Genomic DNA, 23425 nt, shown 5'->3' on the forward strand with positions numbered 1-23425 from the left:
GTTTTGGTATAAAAATGTTGAAAATTTTAAATAATAGATAGTGTACTTTCAAGAAATAAATGTCAAACAATGGAGACATCTGTTTCTTATGCATATACGAATGTTGAAAAAATATAATGTGTCAAAATACACGCCCCCCCCCCTTAACTTCCCAATTTATTTCTGGATATTTCTATCTGCATCTAGTTTCAAATAAAAATGACCTCTGATTAATATCATTTCAGTTTTCAACTTTATACAAATTAATCTATTAACTAGGTGTACCCACTAAACCATTGAAATATTCAGAGGCTCTTAATCTCTTTTTTTGGAAGGGGGGAGCGAGATAGGATCCCCGCAGTGTGGGGGTGCCCCACGTCTTAAGGGGTCCAACGGCCTATGAAATTGAAGAAAAAAAATTGAAAAAAAATACTAGCACTAAGACTTATTTAACGTTACAAATATACACTGATGGTCTCTGGGGAGGGGCTATACAGATTTTGTTGCAGGGAGGCCCAATAGATCTGGGCCTGGATAGGATACCTTGTTTTAAGCTTCTACATATTTCTAGTATTACTCTTTCAAACTTTCCTTTACATATACATATGTGCCACACTCTTAACAGCTCCCCCCCCCGTAGGTGGGAATCCCAGGCATATATTTCCTTTCGGAATTTTTAAACTACTGCTAGACTTTGTTCCATTTAAATCAGAAAATTGTATTTTTTTCCTTTTATAAAAAATAAAAATAAAGACGTAATGCTTTTTGATATTAATACAAGAAATATTTCTATGTTCAAAAATCTTTATACAGCTTATTTCAATGTAGCAAAAACAAGCAATTTTTTATGTTCGTTTTTTGTTGTTTATTTATTTTTTTTTTTCATATTCTTAATCAGTTTTTATATCTTTATTCATTTTGAATCAATTAAAACTATAATATAATTTTCGTTGTCTCGGAATCTTTTGATTAGTTTAAAATTCATCGTATTAAAGAGAATAAGGTTTAAGAAAAAAATCTGCTTTTAATTCTGCTGACACAGGCCCATTTTATCTTTTTTTAATGTTTAAATCAAAATCGAGCGTTTCATTTATTGACAGCATGCATTTTCGAATCCGCGGGGCACGTGCTTACATCCTTCAGAACCCGTTTCAGCCGCTCTTTCCGCTCCCGCTTGTGACTATTTTTTTAAAAGAAACTCGAAAGCGAACAAGGAGCCAATCTTGCAGCTCGGCGGCAACCCTATCGTCCCCTGTAACCGGTTGCGCTTTCCGAGCGTAGCTGTTGTCGCAACTCTGAAAACTACGTTTTCATATAGGGACTCTACATTCAACGAGCTCAATCGGTAGCTACCGGTGACCGATTACATGACAGCTATTGATGACGTGCTTCAATCAACAGCCTATATAGATGATAGAACAGAACGCTGCGGTTAGTAACCGGTTACTCTACGGTCTACTGGTGAGGCTCGTCGACGCAATGTCGGACTCTCGGAGTCACTCGGGGCACAGAGTTCTGAACGTACCCTGTACGCCTGTATGTGTCGGGACTTTTCAGTGATCTTTTGGCAACAACCATTACTGTTTTAGGTAATATTCAGGAGAAAAGTTTAAACCATACAGAATGGTAAAATCCTAATTAATCCTTTTATTTTTCTATTTTTCATGAAATGAATAGTTCTTAAGGTCTTTGTAATAGTTTATTATATTTAAATTCGCAGTTATTTTATTGTATTGTATCTAATTGCATATCTCGGAACACTTTCCTTCAATACGGTTATCAAATTCTGTCAAACTTGATCAATTTAGACAATTAAAGCTATGGTGTGTTAAGTATATATTTTTAAAAATCTTTAAGTATTATTAAATGTCTCTTTCGAATAGTTACTTATGAAAAGCCTACTAATTCTTTGCAGTGCATCTTGAAATGTTTTTGAAGCCAAGCATTTATAGGATTAAACATTTCACTGTAATGAGATATTATTTGAATTAAATACTATTCATGGTTTTATTTTTCCAGGGGCGTGTTAGAACGAAAACTGTGAAAAAAGCGTCTCGTGTGATCATTGAAAAATATTACACTCGTCTCACCCTCGACTTTCACACAAACAAGAGGATTGCAGAAGAAATTGCAATTATTCCTAGTAAGAAACTAAGAAATAAAATCGCAGGGTAAGAATTTTTTTGTTTCTAGTTTAAATAATGTGTATCTAGAGTTGTTTTTATACTCCATTTTCAGTGGAGACTAGATAGCAATAGTTCAGATCACTGAAGCTAATTTCATTAAAAGAGCAGGTGATTTTGACAGTTGTGACGGGAGAACTCGCATCGGGTCTCTCAGGCCCAGTCATTGCAGAACTACGCTGCCAAAAATCACCCCGTCAATAGAAATGAATAAGGTCCACAGTAGAGCGTTCAAGGTGACCTGCATACTGGCCACATGCTTTTCAGGAATGTACATTTCCTCAGAAAAATTTTCCTCCGGTTCAGGTCTCAGACTTGGACTCATGCTTTTCATTTCACATTGCGAATGTAAAGGAAGAGGTTGCGAAATGCATCGCTATTTAAGCTACAAAGATGAAATGAAGAGGTTGCAGACCTTGTTGAGATTTCAACTGATGAGGACTCCCTTAATGAAAGTGATGATGGAGAAGTTGACACAGAACAGTATAGCGATCATCAGTCATGCTTAGAAGAAGATTTAGATTCATGTATCATAAAACTTTCTTAAACCTTGCTTTTTAAAACATATTTTAGAGGCTGTTTATCTATTTATAATTCAGTGATGAAAACGCATTTTTTTTCTGTCATGCAGGATTGGCAGGTTTCTGCCGAGGCGGTAAAAACCACTGGTAGAAACCGGTTAAAACCGGCATGGCAAAAACCCTTTTCTGCCACATTTATGGCAGAAACTCAAAAAATGCCATAAATGCAATTCCTGACATACAATAGAAAATGTATAAGAAAAATAATTGAATATTAACCCAAATACAATTTATTTACAACACTATCACCATTCAAAATCGAATTTTACATTGTTTTCACACTACAGCAGCCTGTAACAAAAAAAAAAAAAGCTTTGACGCTGTTTCTAAACCTAACCAATTTCCCAATTTGTTGTGCACAAAGGAGAAATTTGAGAAGATTCTTTCAATCCCAACAGAACTAGCTGGCATAATCCTCAAAGAACAAGCAAGATTCTCAAAACTTTCATCTGTAGCACATTTTTTCAAATTGGACCACCATGTGGTATTTGGTGTAGTTGTTACAACGTGATTGGAAAAATAAGTTTTGGGAAAAGGGGCCGATTTGTTTTATAAGGCAATGGTATAAGGTACATAATCAGGTTTAATATTTGTGAAAGGTCTTGATTACATGATAAATTTACTCCCAAATACTTTGGATGGAACATATAGGAGAGTAAATGATTATCAGTGACCATTCCGGGCCTACGGACCCCCCCCCCCCCCCCGCAAGTTTTCGTGTAACGAAAAGCACCGTGAGTTCTCCCGGGTTAAAGTTAAGGTTGTAAAGCGATTCTTAAGACTCGGCAATCTGTACTTATATTGTACTATGCTTATGTTCAACAATTTAAGCAGTTACTAACTGGTTGTTTACCAAGCAATACTTCATCCAACGTTGATCACTGGTTACTTGCGCAGACGAATAACACGCTGATGAAAAATACTTATAATTGGTCAAAAATGTGTAGTGGTTCAACCAACCAGCTTAACTGACCAGCTTCTACCTGTCGCTCATAACGCTGCGGTTAGTCACCGGTTGAGGCTGTCAAACGCAACCCTATATAAAACCACTAAATATTACTTTTATGCATTACATTTGGTAATTCATGTGCCATTATCAGTGTTGGGTTTCTTCTGGACTGTGAGGAGCTTAACAAAACCAACAAAACTAAATTAGTAAAAAGCTCACATGTATTGAATTAGTGTAAACGAATCACTTTGTTGTGCTTAGAAATAAAAATGGTTGAAGAGAGAAAACTGAAGGAATTTTCTCACTTGACCATTTTAATGTCGTATCTGTCTGTTATATTTTCGGACCGGCTCCAGTATGCTGCTTTTTCAGCAAGCAAATTGCCATATTGTGGAACCTGCCTTATTTTTTCTTGTCCTTCAATGTACATGGCTGAATATCACATAAATGTGCATTTTAGTGTTTCAGACTTTTATTATTGATTTTAAGCTAATGTATTGTAAAGTTTTATTTTTATTCATTAGAAGTACTATTTTAGAAACTAATAAATTGCAAAATATAATTTTATCGCAATATTCCTATTTTTCAGAAAATTTTAAACCTTTAAAACTTCATTTTCTCGACTGTATCCAACACCCAATGTGTACTGATTAAGTATGGTTTCTTCAAACAAAAATCAAAGAATGCTTATAAAATTGATAAATATTAAATAAACATTTCTTTTCACGGAAAAAGTATTTTTTGTTCCTTTAATGATGATAATTTTCATGCCTGAATAATTAAATTCTTTGTATGCAAGCGTTGACGTCATTTTCGCTACGCGTGAAAATAACTTAATAAATCATCAAGAGATGGCGCCAGGATTCAGTTTAACTGCTTCTTTGGAATGAAAATCAACAGGGAGAGCTTCTTAAAGAAATATTTCGAAAAAAAAATTCAAACAGGTAAGCGTATTCGTGATTTCAATTGCTTTCAAGTTACGCGTATATTTATTGAAAATAAGAAAGAATAATTGAAAATTTAGAATGAAGTTATATTTTGATGTATAACTTCGACTAGAAGCAAATAACGTGATGAAAAAGGCTTAATTCAAGCATGCGTTCCTCACGGAACGAATTTTTGACGATTCGTCATTTTCGCGACGTCGCAGTGATGACTGGCGTCGCCTGGAATGACAACATAATTGCAAAAATGACATTTGACCCTTTTTGTGAAGGATTGGGCGTTTTAAAGTTAAATTATTCCTAATAGTGTTTTATATTTTATTCCTAATGGTGTTGTTTTATATTTAAATTTGAGTATCAAATACTGCAATTTTCGATGACAGGATTCGCGATTGAGGTTTTAGTGCGATTTCGTAAAACAAATTTGGTAGAATTCGGCAAATAAATAAATATATAAATAAAAATTAAAATCTTCAGGGAAAAAAAGATAGAGGGGAGAATGCAAATTCTATTTATTTTGGATTAGTTCACAGGGGTTTTATTTAAATAAAAATTAATCATTATTTTTTAATTTTTTTAAGCAATTACTTTTAAAAGAACTAATGAATTTGAATAGCATGCACTTAATTTTCTCTCAGTGTTTTTAAATATGATATTAATCTGTCTGATATAATTGAAATATTTGGTAATGTGAAGCACAAAAAGATAGCATGGCAGAACCCCCAATGAGTGGTGAATAAAAAAAAATTCTGGCCTACATTAAAAAAAAAAGGGAGGGGGGGGACAAATAACACTTGTCAGACAATGTAAACTAAAATTTTATTCCATTTTTATCTGAAAACAAAACTATAGCTTCAGGAAGTAGTATTAATTGCTCATACACTTTGTCCTTTTTAGGATGGGTAAACCAGAAGGAAATAAAAAGGAAAAGGGGAAAATCAAGAAAACCTCACAGCAATACAAATTGCATCGGCAAAAAGCAAATGCAAGAAACCAAAAGTATAAAGATAACTTGACAGAGGAAAAAAAGAAATAATAAGGGCTAAAGCTCGAGAGAGATATAGAAAAAAAAAGAATTGAGTATAATTCAGCCGATTGCAGAGAGGTCAGAAAGAAAAAAGCGCAAGCATCGAAAAATTTGGAAAAGTGCGACCACAAAGTATAGGAAAAAAATTTCAGATAGCATAAATACTCCGCTACCATTGTTAGAAAAAGATGATGTCCCTAGCACTTCACGCAAAATTTCAGGTAGGAAAAAGGTTGCTAAAAGCAGAGCTAAAGCCTATCGAGATTTAGCAAAAAAAGAAAGGGAAAACAAGAACTTGCAGAGAAAAGTTCTGAAATACAAGCAACGCTGGTTGCGATTGAAAGCATCATCAGTTTCTTCTACTCCACGCAGTAGAGTAAAAAATCTGTTAAAAGGTAAAGGCATTTCAAGCCCAGTCAAAAAAAAATTACTTTTGCCGAAGTCTTAACAAACCAATTGAAAGAAAATTTTAAAGTCAAGTGTTCCAGCCAGAGAGAGAAACACATATTTCATAGAGTGATATGCGGGAAAATTATAAAAAAGTACAGATTATTCAATTTAACCCGGACTTTCCTCTCTCGCAGAATAAGCACTATATCTTCTTCTGCAGGAAACTTAAACTATCGGCGAAGAAAAAGAAGTAAGTCTATTTCGGACTATTACCAGAAAGTAATTCAAGACTTTTGAAGATGACGAACACAGTAAAATGTCCCCATGCAAGAGAGATTACATCACAAAATCAAAGAAAGGGTGCAAAAAAGAATTTTACTGAAGACAGTAAAAGAAATCCATACAAAATTTATTAATGAAACAAAAATAAATATATCATATACCACATTCTGTAGAATGAAGCCTTTTTGGGTGGTACCTCCTAAAATGAGGGATCGTGAAACTTGTGCTTGCATAAAGCACGAAAATATGCAGTTAACATCAAAACTGTACCACTTAAAAGTAATTAAAAACAAGAAGCCCGATTCATTATTTAATATTAATTTAGATGAATTAAAAGCAAATATTAATTTAAAACAGGAAATTAAATATTTTTCATGGCAAACGGATAAGGAAATAAAACATATAAAAGGAAATGATAAAACCATAACCAAAATGGCCAAAGTAGAAAAGTCTTCCACCATAGAAGATATAGTATACGCCCAAAATGTCGCTGGACCAAAATGTCGCCGGGCCAAATTCCCTCGTTCAAGTGATACGAAAAATTTAAATGTACGTCGATTGTTTTCACTATGAAAGTTGCGAAAGAATGCTAATTGCCTTTCAAAGTAAGTTCCTTGAAAATTTTCAAAAATTGTCTTCTACTTAATTTGTAAACGTCAGACATATTCTAGAAAGTCAATAGTATACAGGAAAACATGCGTTTTTCTGCATATTATTGCATACGTAAACGTACGTGAGGATGGTGCAACGGAATTCTTTCTTATTTAATACTAGCAAAAATACCCGGCGTTGCCTTGGTCAGTAATAATTATGACATCTTTTGACTTGTTCTATCACATCTTTTTGACGTGATTAAAAATAGAGTTTCTTCCTTACCCATAAGAGTAAAATAGCAATAAGTATAAAGAACAAAATAGTATTGATTGAGAAACGAAAGCACTATATTTAAGCACTAGCAAAAATACCCGGTGTTACCGGGGTCTGTAATAATTATGAGAAATAATCTCTACTTTTTTTCGTTCTCTGCTGTAAGTGAAATAACTTAAAACACACCGCTTTGACGTGATCAAAAATAGAGCTTCTTCCTAACCCATAAAAGTAAAATGGCAATAAGTATGAAGAACAAAATAGTACTCTTTTAGAAACGAAAAAACGATACTTAAGCATTTACAAATTTGAGGAATTTCCAAAATATGAAATTAAACTTCACTTGTTTAAAAAGTTTTATCCTTTTTTTTTTTCGAACATACTCTAAAACCTTCTTTAATATTGCTATTGAAGTACAAACTTTTAAAAAAAGTAGCCGCCCGTAATCCCTTACTGCGATTTAAAATGTTATTAAATTTGCATTAATCGTATTGGGATACCTTAAATGAGGCTCCCCCTCCCTACTTTGAAAAACTGTGTGTTACTAATTTTCAACGAAAAGATAGTGTCGTCAAATACTGAGATACTTCTGGTGATTATAAAATGTTGCTACCTGATGTGTTTCCAATAAATAGTAAAAATTTGGCAATTGTTTGAAATTGTGAGCAAAGACAAATTAATGGAAGTTTTTGTGCTGTTTATGGATTTGCTTGATTTAGTTGGCGAAATATTTTACGTGTTAACAAATTTAAAGAAAGAAATATTATAGAAAAGGCGATATTTGGTTACGTGGTGAAAACCGAGAAACAGTATTGCGTACTCTTTAGCTTCACAAACAGCGACAGTTAAAAAAATTACCAAACGCACTTAGGTATTAAAATGATTCCACAAAAAAAGTTTGGCTAGATTCCTGCTGATCGATTAAATACCCAGCCAACACAAATAAATAAAAAAAAAACGCATTAATTGCCTCAAAGTTGCATTAAAATGGAAAATAAACAGCCAAATCCATGTATTTGCCAATCTTGTGCAAAAACCTTACTTCAAGATTTGAATTGAGAAAAGCCTTGAACAGTCACGAAAAGCAAAGATAGTCAACAATACAACAATTGAGTTGAGATGATACACTAAATACTGTATTGAGTTGAGGAAAGCCTTCGAACATGGAACTAAAAAGCTCATAACTCGTTTTTTATTCTACTTAGAAATTTCGAACCGGTGCCATCTTCAGCAGAAAAATCAGAGCTTTCCATGGACACATAAAGTAAATATGTGCAAGTATTTTTTCATCCCCATATTAGAGAATTTATACGAAAATTGTGTTTCATTGCCCCCCCTAAGGGGGTTTAGCCCCCCATAACTGAACAAAAACTACCCTATGTGTTATTCTGATGCATAAGCTATATTATTGTAAAGTTTCATCAAAATCCGTTCAGTAGTTCTTTCGTGAAAGAGTAACAAACATCCATACAGACAAACTTTCGCATATATAATAGTAGTAAGATGACTGCTATATTTCAAGACGTAATGCAAGGATTCAGACAAAATATCTATGGAAGTAAAACTAAACGGAAACAGGAACTATTATGATACTAAAATGATTTTTTTAATTAATTGCGCGAGTCATAGTTAGCGTACTTAAATAAACATTAAATTTAAATATTTCCTTTAGATCGTCTCAAGATCAGGCAAGAGAGAAAGAGAGCGATTGAGTAAGATATCAAAAAATAAATAAATTAGTCAAATTTTCCTCTTTTTCTGTAGAATTTTAATTACCGGGGATATTAAAATCTGAATTAGCATTCTTTCACAATTTTTGCAGTAAAAATTAGCTACTTGAAAGATCGATTCCTTTCAAGAACAATTTATTCATTTAATTATTACTAGAAAATCGCCCGTCAATGTAGGACGGGTGAAATTACATTTGAATGAAGCTATTGCCTGTTTGGTGATATTTTGATAGTTGAAATGGTTAACTTAACTCCAGTAGATTAACCCTGAACTCCAGTAGGTAGTTTTCATTGTTGACCATTTTTTCGTTTCTTCATTCGTTCTGTTTTCGAGTTCAGCCTTTCCCTGAATGTTAAACATTACGGAAACATAATATCAAATTTTCATGCCGTGGTGCGAGTTTCACTGTTGAAACACGCGGGTTACTCGATCATTGGCTATTATTTATATGAGGATTATCATCATTAATATATTGTTCTTTTTGAAATACCAAACAATATATAGAGCTGGAATAATAACCTTTTTTAAGCCCATTTTAATATGAAGTCTAATTCTTTTTCACGTTTGTTGCGATTTCAATGTTGGCTGGTGATCGGAAAAATCACAACAAATTCAAATTTGCCTTTCTTGCCATTTTCGAGTCGTATTTTTAACAAAGTATTTGTAATTGATTTCAGCATGTATGCAAAGCTTTTAAAAGAATTTTCAATTGTGGTGCAGAATTATCGAATGTTGGGTACCCTTTGTTTTTGTCATTTACCACAAACGTGATAAAGAAAAAACAATAATAATGTACGTGAAGTGAAAATATAGAAACCTGATATCAGGATCATTTAAGTTTGAAACCTTAAACAAAGTTTTAGCAGTAAGTATTTTTTTCAAAATTCCGACAACAACCCTTTAAAATCCCTGGTAAAACAAGAACAACTTTATAGAAAAAGGCTGCGCGCTCGAAGTCAGAATCGAACTAAGTTTGAAGTAAAAGCGTCGGAGTCTGGAGTCAAAGGTTTGAAATTCCAAGAGTCAGAGTTGGTCATTTTCCTTCAAAGGGCGCATGTGTGCCAGTGCTAGCGTAGCTAACTGTAAAATTCCGAAACGTTACTGATTATTTCCGTGGAATATTTCAGGATTTCACAGGTTTTTATCCAGTTCCTGAGAAAATCAAGTATATTTGTCAAAAGGTTTCCTGAATTGTTACAAGTTTAGGGTTGCCATTGGCGACTAAAAAGGCGACTTTTGCGACTATTTCTTACCTTAGGCGACTATGGCGACTTTTTTGGCAAAAAACAGGCCAAAAACGACTATTTTTAAAAAAACGGCGACTTTTTGCAATAAAAAGCGACTATTTTTTCATATTTTATGAAATTTATTGAAAAAGAATTTGGAAGAACGATTTTGAGCCAACCAGTTGCATTCTAACACACTATGGAGATTGCATCATACAGTTTTCAGCCAATAGCGTTTTGCCGCGGCGAACGCGTCGATCTACTGAGGTAGAATTCAAATGCAAAAAAAGGGGGGGGGGGGGGTAGAAAGTCTGAGCTAAAAGAATCTTCTTTTGAACTTTCCCTTTATTCACTGTTATTTTGTTCCAGTTAAACTATTTTTAGATTGTTTTCTGTTAGTCCAAGGATTGCAGTTGTTTCTTATTTGTGTGTTTACCAAGGATCAAGGATTGTAAAGTGTTAAAAAATATTATTTACTTTACATTATAACAGGGATAGATCGCCGGTTTTTGTCTTGGTTTTTAAAGACTTTTTTCCCGATTTTTCTCGGAAATTTTAAAATTTTCAAATCAATCAAATTTTTAAGTTAAACTATCATTTTTTTTTCTTTTTTAAGGATAAAATTACTTTAATATGCCTCCCACCATCCTACCCGAAAAAAAATCGTAATTTCTGCGAAACCAAATCTAAAAACATGATGCACATTGTGATTTTTTTTTTTCCCTAAAGCTCAATTTTCGTTTTCTGTAATAAAATTGCATCATTAATAATGATCTCCAGTGCTTTGACTTAAGTTATCCTAATTTGTACGGCACGAAACTAAAGCCGTTCTTGTTTGTTAACATTCTAGTGTCGAACACGTGCTTCACCGAAGATTGCATGCCGTGATCGAAATTGAAATCTTTTAGCATCCGGTTAGAGTTTGAACTATTTTAAAAGATCTTAAATATTTTAAATTTTGCAATCTTAGGGCAATTTATTTTGGTTTTTATTTCAATAATTTCTTAATTTTTTTTAAATCTTTGCTCTTAAGTTGTTATTAGTTACGTATTTTCGTAAAAATACGAAAATTAAAACTAGCAAACTTCTTACTTTTAAATTTATGTCCAAAATTAATATTTTCAAAGCTACTTGAACTTAATTTTCCTGTTTTTTGAAGTTCACACAGAAATGAAAATATAGAGAACAAACACTCAAGCGTCGAACACGTGCTTCGCCGAAAATTGCATGCCGTGTTCGAAATTTAAATCTTTTAGCATCCGGTTAGTGTTTGAACTATTTTAAAAGGTCTTAGATATTTTAAATTATGCAATCTTAGGGCAATTTATTTTGGTTTTTATTTCAATAATTTCTTAATTTTTTTAAAACTTTGTTCTTAAGTTGTTATTATTTACGTATTTTCGTACAAAAACGAAATTTCAAGCTAGCAAACTTGTTTATCTTCAAATTTATTCCCAAAATAAATATTTTCAAAGCTACTCTAATTTAATTTTCTTGTTTTTTCAAGTTCACATAGAAATGAACGTAACTAAAAATTGAACTCTAGGAGAAATTCATATGAAAATGAAAATTTGACTCCTTTTAGCTGGAAACTGCTTCAAGTGATCACTAATAGCATTAAAATATAAAATGTAAAAAAAATGAAATGAAAATTGATTTAACAATTAACAACAGTCATAAATTTACTTGAATGTTCGTGTATTGGTTTGCAATAATTAAGTTTAGCTTATTAGGTAATTTAAAATGTGTTTTCACATGTAGAAGTCTGATAACATTACGTCAGCATCTGCTAAAACAAAAAAACCTTTCACTACAGGAACATAAACTGGGTCCTTGCCCGAAAAGTTAGGCTAAGAAGTAGAACTGGCCCTGCCATTATTTAAGAATTTTTTAAGATGTTTTGCTTGACGTTGTCATGGTGCCATGTTCACATGTGCCCCCCTCCCCTATACTATAGTTTGTTGTTTACTTTGCTTATTTCAAAAGCCGTTTTACCTATTACATTAATTACTTTCCCTATATAGCTATTGCTTAATTATTACATTTAAATAGTAGTATGAAAAAACTGTCTCATTTTAGTTCACAGTTCTTAATTTAAAAAAAAGACTAGACTTTGAAGTACACAAATCAACGATCAGCATTGGGAAAAAAAAAATCAACATAAATTAAGTTTTGATTTTTTTCTTTTTTTGCATTTACTATAAATAGCTATGTTTTAAGATTTTCTGTTGTGTGATTTTGTTACACTAAGTATTTTTTGAATTTGTAAATAGTTAAAAGATATTGGAAAAAGCAACTAAATGGGTGAAAAAAGCAACTTAATCATGGTGCTGAGGAGACTATTTAGGCGACTTTTTTTTACAATTTAGGCTACTAAAGCAACTATTTTGAAGCAAAATTTGGATGGCAACCCTAAAGTTGCACAAGTGCAGACTACTCACTGTTGTGAAAAATTCTTAAAGCTACCAGTTTAAAGGTTAACTGAGCGTATTTAATAATTTTATTGGCTTTAGTTCAATTACGGCCCGTCCAGATTGACAAAGCTCCCAATAAGAGTAAATAAGTATCTGGATTCAGTAGCTTTGCAAGAACTGCTTTCGAGTTAGATTCGTGGTGCTTGCCTGCAATTCTGTCTTAGCTTTGGTCATGTTTTCAATAATGCTTTAGGCAATCTTTTGGAAAAGCAGGAAGGTGTCAAGCTATTATATTAAACTTACTAAAGTTTTCTCTAAAGGTTCCAAAGACACAAATAGCTTTGATCGGGGAAATTACTGAACTCTTCAGAAAGATGCCAGAATATTTTCAGGAAGGTTACTGAGTTTTAGCGAAAAACATGCCTGTTATTTGCAAGATATGTTACTTGCAGATGTTAGACACATTAGTAGCTCATTATTTTCCTGCAGCGTGTCCGAATTTTTTTTACAGTGTTAGAAAAGATGTCAATCTGATTTTGGGGTGAAGGAGTTGGAATCGAGAGCTCCAAAACTCGCAGGGCAAGAGTCAGCCATTTTCCCTCCGACCCTGTAGCACTGATATATAAAATAGTCCTCTCTCTCTTTTAACCCCCCTCTCTCTCTCTCTCTCTTGAGTGATGTATTTAAACTTAGTTTATTTTTCCTCATTTATTTAACTACACTTACTCCCGCAAACAATAACGAAAATCAACTTAGAACGGAAACAATACCTGTTTTTGTTTAGTTTCACTTGCATACCACCTTTTTTTTTATGAATAGATGCATTACTTCTTGAGATATAGCAGTCACATAAACCGCGGAAAATTATTCTGTGCGCCATCCTTTTGGGATGATTGAAGCCAAAAATAAATTAGCAACTCGCCATTTAAGATATACCTGTAGACCAAATTTTGTCTGAATCCTTGGATCACTTCTTGAGATATATCAGTCACAAATAATAAAAAAGAAAGGGAAAAAACATTCTATTGCACCAGCCTCTGGTGTTATTGGCTCCGACATCTGTCCACCTGCTGCATCCTAACATTTTATTTGATTCCGGGCATCATTCTTAAGAAATGTCAGACACGCATATTGATGAAATCGTTCAGTTGCTCCACTATCTTGAACCAATTGGCGCAAAAAACCACTCAGCCCTAAATCATGGGTACTCGCGGGCATCGTTCGAATTCTTACTACGTGTTTTTAGGTAGAATGGCAGCAAAAAGTCGGAAACATACACACGTACTATTCTTAAAGAAAAGTTCAAAACAATGCAGCGAACGTCTGAACTGATCGCCGTCAGAACTTTTTACAGTTGGTAGATAGCGAGTCACAAGAAATAAGATAACATAAAAAATGAAAAGTGCGTTTGCTTATAGTCTATATTTATTTGCTGAAAAACAGCCAATAGTTACGAAACAAAACGGCAGAAAATTTTTAGAATTTATCAAGAAACTTATTTCTCTCAGTTCCATTTTTAATGGAGACATTCATTTAAGGCAGTTACCATTTATTCGCAAATTTGATGTTTAACAGCACTGTTATACATTTACATTTTTCTTACCGACTGAATGAGCGAATTTTGAACCGGCGACCTCCTAGACTGGCAACATTTTGAACCAGTGACATTTTGGTCTGGCGATATTTTGGACCGGCGACATTATGTCCCGCGACATTTCGGTGGCGACATTTTTGTTGGCTATTGGAAAAAGTTATTGATTCCCATGCAAATTCGTCCTTGCACGTCGGCTGGGTGCGGGCTGACGCGATTGACGTCATCGGCGATCGGCACGTGCCAAGTCGACGTGCATAAGACACGTGCATTGAGAAGGAATGAGGTGTTGTTTGGAATGAATGAGTGAGTGAGGATGACTATCAAGTTGATAGATGGAGATCGTTTTTGTTTTTAAGTAATTCTGTTTTTATTTTATTTTCCTGTAAATAGTTATGATTGAGTGTTCAAATAAACGACGAGTTTTTCTTTCAAAAACAACTGCTACATGGGTTTAGAACGTTGGGAAAGTTCAGGAAAGGAATTATTTTTTCCAACAATTTTGACCCTAAGCCGAAGAGATAGTAGAAAAATTAAGTTGATTTGCCCAAATATGAAACGCATGTTAAAACAATGATGCACCAAATGAAGGCTCTAAAAACAGTAAAAGAATGCTTGCAACCGAATGAACTTTTGTTCCACATCGATTTTTCTGAAAATTATGAGTTAAAACTTCACAAAGAAGTGCAATCTATGCATTTTGGTGCTTCTAAAAAACAAATCCCTCCATACTGTTATTATGTATTCAAATGTTGGAGGTAAACTGGAGACCAAATGTTTTTGTACCATTTCTGAGGATCTTTCCCACCAAGCCCCTGCTGTATGGGCCCATATGGGTTCCAAATTTTCAAAAATAGAAAAGGACAGCATCGAAAAAGTGAATTTTTTTTCTGATGGCCCAATTGCCAGTACCGTTTCATGGAACTTTAGTTGCGGCGGTCATGGCAAGGGTGCCATGGACGGAATAGGTGGTTCTCTGAAGAGAACTGCTGATTCATTTGTTTTGCATGGCAGAGACCTTGCATCTGCTGAGGACTTTGTCAACTTATTTCAAGAGAGCAAAATTGAAGTAATTTTAAAATTAAAAAAAATTGAAGAAATGAAGCACAATTTGCCCTTGAATTCAATGGAAGTTTCAAACATTTCAAAACTACACCAGATCAAGTGGCACAAATCAACGAAGAAACTATTTAAAAGAGAACTGTCGTGTTGGTCATGCCCAGCTGATTGTCACCATTTCCCCCCAACCAGCCATAACCTACAAAATTGTTGATGTCAATGGTATCCTTTTTATTGTTATTGTTGCATATATATATATTGTAAAATACAATTATATCCTTGTGATGACAATTAATGTTTGTTTTCAAATTTACTTAATTTTCTTAATAATATTGAAAGATAAGGTTAACGAAACTAAAGATAAACTAAATGTTGGTGACTGGGTAGCAGTAGTTTTTTCAGATGAGTGGTATCCAGGTAAGAGACAAAAAATAAATAAATAAAATAAAATACTCAGTAAAAAAATAATTGAATGGAGTTGAAACATTTTTTTTTTCTTTTTTCTTTCTAGGTGTAATTGAAAATATCATTCAAAACCTTTTGCATGTGTCATTTATGACTATTTGCGGAAAAAATAAGTTCTCGTGGCCTGATGAAGAAGATGTACAAGAAATTGAAGTACCGCATATCCTGTGCAAAATAAAAAGTTGCCCTGAACCTGCTTCGACACAGTATTTTAAGCTTCAAGAGCAGGAATTCCAAGATGTTCTAAATGCTTTTCGTGCTTTTAATTCATGAAGCTATGTAAATTTAAGTTTTTCAAGTGTAATAAACTAAATATTCTCATTGTTTATCTTTCCATTCTCTTCACAATATTTTCTTTGTTTTTTTTTCATATTTCAATTGTATTAGTATCACTGTTAATGTCATTTCAGTGATAAAAAGTCATTTCAGTGACAACATTTTTGATGTCTTTTAAATGCTATAATTAAAAATTAAATACAAATAACCTAATGATATTCAGTGAATAGTTAATAGATATGCTGTTGATCATATTTACCACTCATTTAATGTACATTTTTCAAAAAAAAAATTTTATTTTGAAATTTTTAAAAAATTGAGTTTTTATGGGATTTTTTTTAAAAATTGAGAAACACTTTGCAAAAAAGTTTAAAGTAATGTTTTTTAAGGATTCCAAAGCAAAAAAAAAATTTCTTTATAGTGATTATGATTTTACAAGATATTTAAAATACTGAATTATTATTGAAATTTTTCAATAAAATTTTTTTCAATGATGATCGATCTCTGCCGAGCTCAGATTTTGTTCAAAATGCATGTACAGTCTTATGTGTGAAAATTCAAAAAGAAATATAGAGTTTGAAAAAAAAAAACTTCAAAAGGCATGTTTATGTGATATTCAGCCACATGCATTTACTTTTTTTTAGTTGTTAAAACATATTGGTTATTTAATAGGCATATATGAAAGCAGTGTAGGATAAACTTCAAATTTTTACTGGTGTATTAATATGTGACTTTTCGATTCTTGTAGGTTTGTTACACATTTAATGAAAAGAATTCAAAGGGGGCCTGTTCGTGGTATTTCTATCAAATTACAAGAAGAAGAAAGAGAAAGGAGAGATAATTATGTCCCTGAAGTATCTGCTATTGATATGGACGTTATTGAAGTTGATCCAGACACCGACGAAATGTTGAAACAAATGGTAATATTTTATGCTTTTGATTTAACTCCTTGCACAATTATAAGATACTTGTGAAAAAAACTTTTTATGTACGTGCACTGTACAGAGAGTAAAGCCATCCTACATTTCGAAGAAATCCTGTATTTTTGGTATCCCAGGGAATATTTTCCGAATTCGCAACACTACCATAAACACAGCCAAATTTTGCTCTATACCGCCCCTAAGCAGATCTGAAATCTGCCCCCCTCCTCAAAAAAAAAGCTGCAAAATTTCAGTGATTAAAAAAAATGCAAGAAAATAAGTGTTTTCGTAATTTACGCTGTCAAGCGATATTATAAAAATTTCTTTATTTTGAAAATTTGGAGACCAAATTGCAACATTGAGATTTTTTTAACCTTTTTTGTAATGATGCTTAACATCCCATCCGATTAGGTGTTATGAATGTATGATATTCATGCATGCTCTTATTTTATCATTCAGCAATTGAGTTGTTTTCATCTATGAATCAGAATGATTTAAATAATTTCTTCTGCGCTATTAGGTAAGTTTCCCGCTCCTCATTTACTCGTGGTCCCATTTGAAAAATATGTATCATTTTTAGAATAACCTCGTTTCCTTGACTACGGCTGCAATTTGGTTCGCATACCTTTCCCTTCAGGGCCAACTTAGATTGAAATGAACTATAGTTGCATTTGTGACTTGTGATTTATTTTGACCTTTGATGTATGGCATAAATAACATCAATGATCTATATTTTTATCAGTGACAATGATATATTCATGGATTGATGGCAGGTCACTCCATCGATAAATATTAGGATTTTGCCAGTTACAAAAGATGTCTGTAGGTACAACTAAACGCTAAAAAATTCAATTCTAAAATAAAAAATACTATTTTGGTTAGGGTGGAAAAAAGCAAATTTCATGTTATTTCCCCATTAAATATTTAAATATAAAATCTATTATAAATTTTGTTGCCTTACAACAGCAATATTCATAGTAATCATAATAAAAATTTTTAATCAGGGTTTCATTGAAGCAAGCATAAAATTTATCCACTGTTGTTCAGGGTTGGTAAGTTTCTGCCAAGGCGGTTAAAACCACTGGTGGAAACCGGTTAAAACTGGCATGGCAAAAACCAGTTTCTGCCGCATTTGTGTTTCCTTTTAAACGCCTATATATTTTGCTACCAAACTCCTATATTTTTCCTTTCAAACTCCTATATATTTTTTCCACTTACTATGAGCCCTGTAAACAGTTTCTCAATTTAATGTGCATAAATGAGGAAGTTAAGAATATTCTTGCAACAGAAGAGATAGCAGGTAGTGCATCAAGAAACAAGCAATATTCTTGAAACTTTCATCTATTTTACTGGTCCACTATGTAGTAATAAATTGGAAAAGCGGTAAAAATATGACTGGAAAGATGTTACGAGAAATGGGGCCAATTTGTTTTGCATAGTTGTGACATTAGGTACATACAAAATCTAGGATAATATTGGCAAGTAAAATTCTGACTTTCTTCTCAAAGCATGTGATAATTTCAAGCAATTTAGATGAAGCACAAAAGCGAGCAAATTACAATCAGTAATGCCCGTTTAATTCTGTGTGACTCCTCTTTCCTAAGAATCCATATGATTTTTGTCTTTTGTTAGATTAATCCAAATAATATGAGCATCTGCAATTTAAAAGTTCTATTTCTAAACTAAATCAAGGGAACTAGAATAGGATTTTATTTTTTACAATGATGAAATGAAGTTTGATATCTTAGTTTAAACGAATATCATTTAGTAATCACTTTAAAAGTTAAGTTGAAGTTATTAAAGATGCTTTTAAGTTTTTGCCAGTTTCTGCCGGTTATAACCAGTTTCTGCCACTGGCACGGCAAAAACTACTTTCTGCCGGCAGAAAGCCACCCCTGTTATCATTGCTTTCTTAGGATTTTTATCCTCATCTATGCCAATAATCGAAAACAGGGCTAAATAAAGACTCATATTAGGATCTTTATCACGAGTAACTTGTGTATGTTGTGAAATGCGAATTAGTTTCACACAAACAAATCCTAAAGGGAAACAAAGATTAATTTTTAGTGCCAAGCGCTTAAAGTTTTAGACACGTGCATAGTTTTTTTTTTTTTTTCCATTTATTATGAAGCCTTTATATGAAGAAAAAGAGGTGAAATTTCTAGATGGTAACATTATTCTATTTCTGAAATACTAAGCACTTTTCATATTGCACTCAAAAGGACAAAATATCTTTTCTGGGTCAGAAAGGACAATATTTAAATATTCCTGTAGTTTTCAATTATTCCATGAAAATACTCCACAAATAAGGAAAAATACAGCTTGAGTCATTTCAAAAAAAACTTTCCCAGAAAAATATGCATGTTTCAACACTCAAGTTTATGAATTCCTTATTTGTGAAATCATTTTCTTGGAATAAATGAAATCTACAAGAATATTTAAATACTTGCAGTACCCGCACAGCGATGCCCGTGCTAAAAATTTAATGGAAGTCCTCTAATGTGAAATAATCATTTTTCTTTGTGTAAAATGCGTACACACCTTTTCAAAAAAAAAAAAACTATTTTAAGTTTCTTTAGAATTTATAACTTTTCGCCAAATCATTAAATTAGGTTTACAGTTGCTTTAAAACTCTATTTAGCAAGTGAAGCGGTTTTTACCACAATTAAAAATATTTCGCCATCTTTCAAATGCAAAAATAATTTCTCAACTCTATTGTTTACCACCAAACTCACCCAGCAACTACGCTGTCATAACAGAGCCTAATACAGGCTGATTTTGCTACTATTTTTCGGTACCTTCACAAAAATCTTGTTTCGAAATCAGTACTTTCACAAAAATCAAGTTATAAAATCAGTGGCTTCACAAAAACATCGAAAATTTCACAAAAATTTGCATTTTAAAATATAAAATTTGTTTCTCAGTTCAAAACAAAATTTACTCATAAAATAAAATTCTAAGCAGGTTTATATGAACAATCACTTAAATAGAAAACTTTTTGTAGTATTTTAACTAATTTTTCGCTGTTTCTCGCCAAAGTGTATTTATGCAATATTATTGCAGTCTTTCAACATCAGTTTTGGAAACTGTTTTTCTCATGATTTCCTATTTTGTACACAGTACATAGCCCATTAAGCTGAAATTACGATGAAATTTTTTGTACTTCTTAGGTTTTTAGCTCCCTCCACCCCTCCCCAAAAAACAAAATCTGTTAAAAATAATACTAGATGACATTTACACTTTTCGAACTAAAGTTTCACTTGTTCTACTTCTCTTTTACAAAAATTAGGATGCCTCTAAAATTTCAAAAAAAAAAAACAATGCTGATAAAAAAAACCTTCCCAAAAATAGAATGATGCAATACTTTCACAAAAATAGGTAGCGAGGAAAAAATTCTGGATTGGCCCCTGCAAAGTCCATCCGTCTAACTGGAAAAAAACATCTCGTCAAACATTCTAAAATCATCAGTAAAAAAGAAAATGTTATACATTTCACTCGGATAAAAACAAATAAAAAAATTCCGGAACCCAGCCCTTTTGCGATTGAAGCGGATGTTTTTTCTTTGGCAATAATAAATATTTTGCCAAACAAACAAAAGTATAAAATCACATTAACAGTAGCTTTCAAATCTTTATATATTAAGAGCTGCTTTGCCCAGTCTACCTTGAGAATAAAAATTGTCAAGTGACATATATTCAACAATCAGGCTTAAATAAAAGAAAAAAAAACACCATGCAAAATTTCCCTTCCAAACAATGACGACAGATATTAAAATACTTTTAAGAAGTTAAAAATGAGAAAGATGGATTTTAAAAGCGTAGCCATGGAAACACAATAAAATAAGTTTAAGAAATTAAATGCAAAATACGGAAAGAAACAATAGATTCAAAAAGCGTAACCGTGGAGACGCGAAAATAAAATGGTTGACATCCTGAATGAAAATGACATTTTCCGCACTTGATTTAGAAACGCTTGTAACATTTTTTTCCTTTGAAGATAGAAGCTAAGTTTTTCGACCATAGGTTGAGGAAGATCTGGAGTGAAAAAAGGTTGCTTTTCCCAATGGTGTCAAAAAGAAAACTGGGGGACAATTCCTTCACTTTTTACTGATAGATTTAATGAAAAAAGTAGTGCCTAAATTTCAGCTAATCCTAACAAAATTTGAGCTAAAAACTAAATTACTCCCGCCATAATTAAGTTAAGCATTGACACAAATTGTTTAGGAAGTGGAAAATTCCACCCTTCAACGATATATAATATTAATATGTGCAAGTAATTTTTTACTCCCCTATTCGGAAATTTATGTGAAATTTGGGCCTGAATTGGATTGGGGACCAAATTTTGTTTGATTCCGCTATTTACTTCCTGAAGAATAGCAAGCACGTATAACTAAAAAACGTCCCATTGCTCCACCCCCCTTGGAGGAATTCGCCCCAAAAACCACCAGTTCACATAATGTACAGTTTCCACCTCTTGTGTAAAGATAACGAGAATTCATGGTCTTTTAGTGACATTTAATGTGATCAATATTTACAGCTATTTTACAAGTTACAAATTTAATGTTACAAAGACATTCTGAACTACGAGAGCCCATAGTCCGGGGCTCACAGCTCTCTCTGCTCTCTGAGTGGCTCCCCTCTAACCTATTTATTTTCTCTTATATACGGGGATTCATTTGGCGGGGAATGCACCCCTGTTTACAACAGTCAGACGATGTTGGCAAAAATGTGTTAAGATCTTTTCCTTCTGCTGTCTGAGGTTTCAACTGCGTTGACAGGGTGGTTGAAAAATGTTCCCTATAGTGTCACAGACATCATACCACACCAAACGGAAAAAGTTTATGTGCACAACAAATGTCCAGCTTCGGATAGAATTCAGCTATTTTGCAGATCTCATCTCGAATATTTCTCAGAAAAGGGGAGCAAAGGCCGTATTTACGTGTGTTCTTATATTTATCCAGCTCCCATTCTGGTGACAGATATAAAACACCAGCGTAACATGTTTTTCTCACGATGAGTGTGGTCTGGGAAAGAATTTCTAGATCGACTCCACACACTGAATCGAAATAGCAAATAACTGGAGGAATCGCATCGGTATAATAGGGGCACATATGTGTGCCAAATTTCGTTCAATTTCATACAGTAGTTTTTGCTGTAGAGCGGCCACAAAAAATTCGTCACACACAGACAGACATTTTCCAAAAATAGTCGAAAGGGACTCGGCATACTTCAAAATGTTCGAATCCGTCAAAATTTGAAAATTTGCACGAATCCAATACTTTCTTCTATATATTAGATATAGGAGAAAGTAAAAAGGACCTTTCTGATAGTGAAGGAGTTATTCAAATAGGTGCAGTGGTTCCATAGATTACCTTGAACATATAAACATAAAAATCTGCCCTCTCTCTTTATAGTGCTAGTATAGATAGTCCTTTCTGACCCAGAAAAGTTATTTTGTCCTTTTGAGTGCATTATGAAAAGTGCTAAGTATTTTTTTTTTTTTTTTAATTCTGTTATTCTTGCGGAAAGAGGCCTTACGATTTACAAAAAAAAAAAAGAAGAAAAAGATAATGCAATTGATAAAGCTAAAAATCAACCTTCACACAATTGTTGCTTTTAGAGTAATAAAAGATTGAAAGACTGAGCAAAAAAAAAAAAAAATAGATCCTTCCTCTATGCTAGTTTTTTAGAAAACAAATCATCTGTGTAAAAGTAGCTAACTGAAAAAAAGAGTGAAACAGCTAATGCTAAATTAACTCCATTCAAATTGATTAAAATGTAAAACTATATATTAGATGTTAGTAATGGAAGAAACCTTAATTTTAAGTCTACATATTTTAATAATATCAGGAAATAGTGGTTTGAGGATGTATTTACTATTTTGAAGACTTTAGTTTGTGTTGATTAAAAATATTGGATAGATATTAATATATCGGATATTTTCGAACCCTGGCTACCTTATACCTACTTAGTTTGCCAATTTATTTATATTTTCTACGGATATTTGTACTAAAATTTAAGCAAATGCACTCCTTATTATATATTTTTTCCTTCTAAGGTTGTCATGTGATTTACTGAAACATATGTGTCAATATAACCAAATTAATTTTCACAAAGCATAAATAAATTTTTCTTGAAACATTGCTGCAGTGAGTGGGTTATAATAACTGAAAAAAAAATTATTTTTTTCTAAAATGTTTTCACAGGAAAAGGAAAATTTCCCAGGAACATAAATGTTGATTTCAACTTAAATTCTTTAAAACTTGCAATTAATACTCTGATCATTAAGCAAAAATAAATATTGCAGTCTCTTAGGTCATAATAACAGAGTTCAACATAGCCAGTCTTCGTTATGAATGTCGGAAGTTTTTATGAAGTGAATGTAATATTATTTCTTTTTATTTTTGTATACATATTTTTCAGTGTGATGTATTTTTTTTTTTTTTTCTTTTTCAGGATGTTGGTAAAATTCCTGGATTACAAGTTGCAATGCCGTTTGCTGGAAATCCTAGAGTGTAATAAATAAAAAGTTCTTCATTTAA

At 32.7% G+C, this 23425-nt stretch overlaps 1 protein-coding gene across 2 annotated transcripts; it reads left to right on the plus strand.

Annotated features, from left to right (window-relative positions):
- Window positions 1–1479: 1479 nt before the first annotated feature.
- On the plus strand, window positions 1480–23425 carry LOC129234676 (40S ribosomal protein S17-like). 2 transcript variants are annotated; one of them, XM_054868719.1, is made up of 4 exons: window positions 1480–1605; window positions 1999–2150; window positions 16713–16884; window positions 23340–23425. In XM_054868719.1, exons 1-4 carry the CDS (start codon window positions 1603–1605, stop codon window positions 23400–23402), a joined length of 390 nt encoding a protein of 129 aa, XP_054724694.1. In that variant the 5' UTR covers window positions 1480–1602; the 3' UTR covers window positions 23403–23425. The 2 variants fall into 2 exon arrangements, with proteins under 2 accessions (XP_054724694.1, XP_054724695.1); XM_054868720.1 differs by lacking the exon at window positions 1480–1605 and adding an exon at window positions 1681–1802.

Source organism: Uloborus diversus, chromosome 1 (assembly GCF_026930045.1).
Source record: "Uloborus diversus isolate 005 chromosome 1, Udiv.v.3.1, whole genome shotgun sequence".
NCBI classification, from domain to species: Eukaryota; Metazoa; Arthropoda; class Arachnida; order Araneae; family Uloboridae; genus Uloborus; species Uloborus diversus.

Bases quoted from the DNA above. Each gene is read 5' to 3' on its own strand.
- LOC129234676 (XM_054868719.1), top strand. The intron at 2,151-16,712 runs GTAAGAATTTTT...CGATTCTTGTAG, and splicing joins CTAAGAAATAAAATCGCAGG to GTTTGTTACACATTTAATGA. The intron at 16,885-23,339 runs GTAATATTTTAT...TTTCTTTTTCAG, and splicing joins ACGAAATGTTGAAACAAATG to GATGTTGGTAAAATTCCTGG.